The following is a 7,045-nucleotide window of genomic DNA, read 5'->3' on the forward strand; positions in this document are numbered from 1 at the left end:
AACACAACAAGAGAAAAAACATCATCAGTAGCACAATTCCAATAAACAGCAAATTTATCATAGAGGGAAGAAAGACAGAGCAGGAGTCATTAAGAGGGATATTACATCCTGCAGTGGTACCCAAATATGTGCCTTTGGGGTCTTGAGACCATTTTTTATTTTATTTTTTTACATGTACACTGATCGAGATCGAACACAAAAAAAACATTAGTCGGTGCAGTAAAGGTGTGAGGATCACGAAGAACATAATAACTTCCGTTACATTCTTCCTCCAGGGGGAAGATTCGCAGTCTGAGTCTGATTTCTTTTCTAGTGAAAAGTTTGAGTGTGGTTGCTTTTCTAGTGAAAAGTTTGAGTGTGGTTGCTTTTCTAGTGAAAAGTTTGAGTCTGATTTCTTTTCCAGTGAAAAGGTGTGAAGTGTGGTTGCTTTTCCACAGTAGGAAAACAGAAGTGGAAACGTGTACTAAGGCGGGATAGGGAATCAGCAAGCAGTTAGAAGGAGTGGTATGGGGCGATAATCCACAAACTATGCGGTTGCTGAGTGTTTCGTGTTTCCACCTTTGGTGGGAGACGCATGGACAGGGTCTCCCCAAAGGGACCCCCACAAGGGGAGGCACAAGATGGTAAAGCTCCAATGGTGGCCACACAGGAACGCTCTGAGCACCTCAGAGTCATTATGGGGCTGGATTAGGGGCAGCTACTGGGCTCTCCAGTAAAGAGGCGGCAGTGGCTGGCGTGAATCCACGTGGCCATCTCTGCGACCTTCAAACGGTGTGGGTCAGCAGAACCTGGTTCGGACCTAACCGGCGCTTGGACTTTCAGTGGCGGTGCCTGTGGTCCTTCACAGCAACCCACTGTCCTGGCCAGAAGGTGTAGAGCGGTCCAGAGGCCGCTGGAACGGATAGTGCAGCTTCCACCGCCTGGTGGAGACAGAAAGGGACCGTGACAGACTTTTGCAATATTTCAACATGTTATGTTTTAATAAAGCAGTAGATGTAGGAGTTAGTTTTGTGCTGGTTTCCCCTCCAGTGTTATCTAGATGTTCAAACAATATTTCATAAAAGTTAAGTGAGGTGCGTGCACGTGTGCGTGTACGCATTTACATGAGAACAAGCGGAAGTGCTTTTGTCTAGGATTACTTGGTGTCTTCACAACATTTAGCCAATCTGCTTTTTAAAGTGCCATTTTCATGCTCACAGCACCACCTGACTGTAGATGGGAGGCACAGAGTGTTTTTAGCTTGAACCCCTACAGAGCACTTACTTCTTGTTTGGGCTTTCGTAATAAAATGGATGCCATTATCACTGGAGTTTAGGTTTAGGTGTGTCCCACCTTGGAATGATCTCTGTCAAAAGAGCTTTTGCGACGGCACTTCTGTCAACATGTTTAGTTGGAAATGCTTCGACACACATGGAAAAACATGCAAACCACAGTTTAAAATATGTTTACAGTCAGATTTCAGAGAAGAGCGATGTTTCCATAGTGCTCCAATGTCATGAACTACTCCGAAGGGATAACGGGAGTTAGTGTAGATCATGACCGCTTTAGATGCTAATTTGCAGGCCTCAGTTGAAGCCAAAAGTTCTGCTGTTTGTGCAGAGTAATTAGATGACAGTGAGCCAGAGGCCAACACATTGTTTTTAGCAGACGGCGTATTCTACCCTCTTCAGTCCAATGTCAGAGCAGGAGGAGAAACCATCAACGAACAGGATTAGGTCAGGGTTAATCAGGGGTCGGTCAGAGAGGTCAGCACGAGGTGTGCAGACCTGATAGTGACATTGGGGAGACCAAGCAAGATGGTGGAATAGCGCAATCACCTGGCAGCAGACAAGTGTCATGCATTTTGATCAAGCAAAATAATAAACATTACGAGAAACAAGGACTGTAAGATCGAAGCCAATAATGTCACGTGAAGCTAAAACAGCTTCTTCAGCTGCTGCTACAGCTCTAAAAAAAACCCAGGAAGTTCTACAGCCACAGGGTCAAGTTTGGATGAAAAGTAGGCCACCGAGCGGAGTTTATCACCACGCATTTATAACAAGACAGACGAGAGAAATCCTCCCTTTTCGTCCACCGTTTAAACAACAGGACAGGAGGGGTCAGGAAGACCAAAGGCAGGTGGCGACTGAGACAGGGCTTGTTTTAATCAAAATCAGAATCAGTTTTATTGGCCAGGCATGTTTAACACCCAGGGAATTTAATTCAGTAGACTGTGCTCTCTCTCTACAAAATAAACATTAAATAATAACAATTAGCTAAAATATAAACAATTGCTCAAAGGAGCGCTCAGCTTCAGGAAGAAACATGCAGAGAGAAACTGTAAACTCTAAACAATCCTTCCTGAGGCTCCATCAAGGACACGCAGATAGCTGCCACGTGGGCGCTCCAAAACAACGTTAGAGTCAGTCCGTCAGAGGATTATTTGTACCATTGTTTTCCATAAACATGGTCGAAGTCATTAGACGCATGAGAGGTACAGAGTAAGTCAGTAAGTCGCTTGAAGTCTGAGTCAGGAGCAACTTTTCTTTTGTCATTTTAACAAGTTGCTGGGTCGATTGTCCTAACTGTATTCCCAACTCATAGATATATTTTAGTTCCTCCTTCAGCTCCTCCTCGCTGCGGGCAATCGTCCCTTCAACGGTCAGGTTGCCAGCAGTAATGGTACACGTCAGAATGTCAGTCAAGGGCTCGGCCCCCTTCGCATCCGTGTCTTTGGGACAGGCTCTGGAAATGGGCAGCTTATGCAACAGTGTCTCTCTTTTCTTTTCTGCTCCCTTCTCGCTCATTCACCACGTCCTGGGCGTGTAAAACGTGTCTTCGGAGCTCTCCATACCTTACACCATGACGCCATGTCTGCCCTGCAACATCCATAATGTGGTTGCAGAGGAGGCCTGAGTGACGGTTAAAGGCTTAAGTCAGGCAATGCAGGAAATCAGCAGCTTGCTTCTCTGGGCGCTGCATAACACTCCTGACAGCGCCGGTATCAGTGTTTCTGAAGAATTCGTCTCTCAGGTCTCGGGTCAGAGTAGCAACAGCAGCTTTGTATTCCAGTGTCTGTGTTATCCCAATCCGGATGCTTTGCTCTTTGGTCTGGAGCTGGCAATGTTAGGGCTGTCATAACGTTGCGATGTTGGAGAACCGTCTGCTGGGCCCTGTTGACCATGGGAGGAGGCTGGTCGTCTGGTTCCGGCTGGTCTGGTTCCAGTGGTGGCAGGGACGGCGGCATGGGAGGGTAGGAGTCCAGGTCCAAGTCCATCACCCTGAGGGCCTGCAATGGTGCCTGCAATGGGGCATAAGGAGACAGACGTGAGGTATCACTAGACCTATATGGAGGTGGGCTGAACTGGTTTTTTCTTCCAGTTACATCTCCACTTTAAACTCTTCCCTCTGCCATCTTTTACATGACCTTTTTTCTCTCTCTCTCTCTTTTGCAGCGAGAGTCTCACTGCAGTTTTCCACATTGTCATGCATTTGCTATGACTCCCATATCTTTCCAAATCCTTGACTTTCACCTTTACCTTTTTTTTTATTTATACTGTATTTATTATTTATATTATTATTATTATTATTATAACTGATTTAAGTTCAACGAAACTCATTCTGGAAATCCATATTCATTCATCCACTCATTCAGACATTCGAAACATTTTTCACCGTATTTGGTTTTTTTTTGTTGTTTGTTTTTTCCCTTTTTTTTTCCTGTTTTCTCTTTTTCTTTTTTCTTTTTTTTATATCATAATATTACACAATGGACTGTCGGGGAAAGGTACTTGACACTTAGTGGATCCGGACCCCCTGTTACAGTCAAGACGTCTCTTGCTGGCTTTCCTAACTTTATAGTGCCGAAATGCTAAGGGCACTGGCTTGCCACGAGAATATTCTCACCCTTTGAACATCCCTGGAAAGTCCCCTGATTCTTCACTTTTATAGTGCTCGAAATCATAAGAGCACTGAGTCCCCCGGAGAAAATCCAGAGCTCCTAGCTTCATAAAGTTTGAAATACTAAGAGCACCTTGAATTTCCCACTGGGAAGTCTGATTCCTTTTATATTTTTTAGTGCTCGAAATCATAAGAACACTGAGTCTCCAAGAAAAAATCCCTGATTTCTATTCTTTATAGTGCATGTAATCATAAGAACACTCAATTTTCCCCCTGGAAAATCTCCGGATTTTCAGATTTTATTGTGCTTGAAATCATAAGAGCACTGATTTTTCCTTGGAAAGTCCCTGATTTTCTCTCTTTATAGTGCACGAAATCATAAAAACACCCGTCTTCCCTTTCCCAGAGAGTCCATAATTATGATTTGAATAGTATCTCACCCAGTATTCTCTCGGATCAAGTCCGTTGGATCCAGGCGGCCGTAGACGAGATTCCGGCTCCCCTGTTCAAACAGGTGGACTGAGTTTTTTTTCCCTCAGGCTGGCCAAGCACCATTCTCCCGTTCCCCTCGTGTAGCAGCTCGCTGGATCCTGCCGACAACGCCAAATTGTTGTGGAATTTTTCCCATTACCAAAGAGTGAAAATAAAGAGTGAGAAGATCTATTCAAAAAGGAACCCCAAGATCGATCTGGTCTCAATGAACATTTATTCGAAGGCAAGATAAGCGTTCGAAGACCCCTCTCTCACACGGTGAGGAGAGAAAGAGGCCCCGAGAAAAGGCAAACATGAAAACTTACACATTTCCATCACATTACACAGAGCACTTCCCCATCACGCCACATAGAGACACTGCCCACCTGGCAGGGCACAATCTATCCCCTAGTGTGAGAAAAGAGACTACATGACTATTTACCATCTCCCAAGGCTGAGAAGGAGATGGAGTCCAGTGAGAGAGCCTGGGTGACTCTTCCCACATGTACAGAGTGTGAGAAACAGAATAAAGAGAACAAAATGATGGGAAACAAAACACCCAATATGCTGTGCATGTAGTGTTCTAAGACATTTCAGATACATTTTATATGACAGATTCTATGAGACCTTCGTAGTACACATGGAGTAAAATTTTCCACAACATCAGTAAATGCAATATTACATTAAAGCTTATCTAGTGTGGTTTGAGTGTATTCTGATGCTGCCAAAGGTTTCAGTGTCTGTAATGTTAATACATTTAAACTTTATATTCCATGGTTGCACTTAATGAGGTTTGAGTTGAAGTTATTTATCTTAATTTTTCCCCCAGACTTATCCCCGTTTCATTCTTCGCCCAGAAGTTCCCTCAACGCTGGGCTACAAATTGTTTGATTGGTCTGGGAAAAAAAAGACAGTTCTAAATGTGTTCAGTTCATAATGATACAAACAAAGCAAGCTATGAATCCCAATTAAAAATAAGCTTGTATGTGTCGCCTCTTTTCTCATACATGGCTTGAAAAACTAACCTTTTATTGAAGTTTGTTTGTTCTAGCATGATATCCATTGTGCTTGCATGAAAGGCTCCTGCACAATAAATAGCTGCTCCATCATGTGATGTTGAACATGTGACAAAGAAAGTCTGCAAGTTGAGTCCACTTCTTCCAGGATGCATTTGAGGGATCTAAGATTAAGCTAATACTTTTGTCTACTCCTATTATAATGTCAAACATTTTAAGGGATGATATTGCATATTTGTAATTTATTGCACAAACACAGAATGTTTACACTTTTCTTTGAAAACATCGTTCTTATTGGAGGGGTGTTTATGGCTTCTTCTAATGTGTGTTTTTTGTTTAACAGGTTTTGAAAGAAAGACTTTGTTACTGGACATGGCAACACCTGTGTCTGTGCTCCGCCTGCCAAGAGGACCGGACCCCAATAGCCGCGGGTTTGACCCCAAATCCCCCCGCTTCATCGCTCTGTGCCGCACCTCCATTCCAACATCTGCCAAATCAGAGACTGACCCCGAGCAGCTGCAGAAAGAGCAGCATGCACGTTCTGTGCTGAGGGAGACGTTCCTCCGATTTCTCCTCTCTATGACTGACAAGAAGGTTCAGTTTAACATGTACGAGAAGGTGAAGGTGGAGGCCACGTTTGGAGCGTCTGACATCGACGTACTTAACTTTCAGGTGTCAGACCTGCACACTCCGATTGGGGTGCAAAAAGAGGCACTGATTAGGAGTCATGACGTGATTTCATTCACATACGATGTATGAACATCAAATCTAATGCTCTTTGTTTGTTTGGTGATATTGTGGGTGATCAGTGTGTGTCTACATTGCTGCTTTCTATCCTTGCAGTGTGGATCATCCAGTCACAACAGTCTGTAAGCGTTCAAAGACTCGACAAGCAGTGCCACTATTACAGCACTAGAGGGAGCCCTTTGCCTGTTTCAACAGAGAGGCCAAAGCCTTGTGAGAGAGCTTGTTCTGGGTTTTGCTCTCAGTTCTGAGACAGTGTCAACAGATTGAAAAATCAACAATTTTGACCAAGTTGATTGTAATGTAATAATATTTTGTTACTTTATTTTTCCCACAAGAACATTTTGAGAATAAGGTTGTTGGCAGTATATTCCCTCAGTTTAAAATTGAATTCAGTCATTGAGGTTAAAACATTGAATGGTAATAAGATGATGTATTCAAGAGGAAAAAACAAAATGCCACTCGTTCTTTTGTTATCAATATGTCCGCTTGTACATTTCTTCTTTGCAACTCAAGACTCATTGAAGTTCATATGCACTGTTTTTGTTTCCCCTCAGTACACTTGATGAAGAGATATCACTCTACTGGTGTTTGGGTTGACAGTTTATATACCCTTTGTAATCCAACAAAAAGGAAAATTGAACTTTCCATGATCTTTTGAGTTTATTTCTTTTGTATCAAAATGTTTCATTAAATTGTGTTTGGAAAAATACCGAGACGTGGTTCCAAATAAACTTGTGCTTTGTGAATGATAACTGAAAAAACTGAATTCTTATCAGATTGCTGACACTTTGTCTATTTGTCTTTAAGTCTAACAGAAGGATAATATATTTCTGTGTCAATGTCCATCCAATTAGGTTAACAGAGCAAAACAATTACGAGATGATCTGTTCAATAGAAACTAGAAAAAAACCATTTCATTCAATATTCTTTGT

General features: G+C 42.8%; 1 protein-coding gene across 2 annotated transcripts in view; it reads left to right on the forward strand.

The window, feature by feature from the left end:
* Positions 1-6,826, forward strand: part of gemin7 (gem (nuclear organelle) associated protein 7) — an 8,207-nt gene extending 1,381 nt beyond the window's left edge. For both annotated transcript variants that reach the window (XM_079353315.1, XM_079353314.1), the window contains exon 2: positions 5,710-6,826. In XM_079353315.1, the coding sequence (XP_079209441.1) occupies positions 5,739-6,125 (387 nt within the window). In that variant the 5' untranslated portion in view covers positions 5,710-5,738 and the 3' untranslated portion in view covers positions 6,126-6,826. The remainder of the gene's footprint in view (positions 1-5,709) is intronic.
* The last annotated feature ends 219 nt before the right edge of the window (positions 6,827-7,045 follow it).

The sequence above is a fragment of the Symphodus melops genome (genome assembly GCF_947650265.1).
Source record: "Symphodus melops genome assembly, chromosome: 10".
Taxonomy (NCBI): Eukaryota; Metazoa; Chordata; class Actinopteri; order Labriformes; family Labridae; genus Symphodus; species Symphodus melops.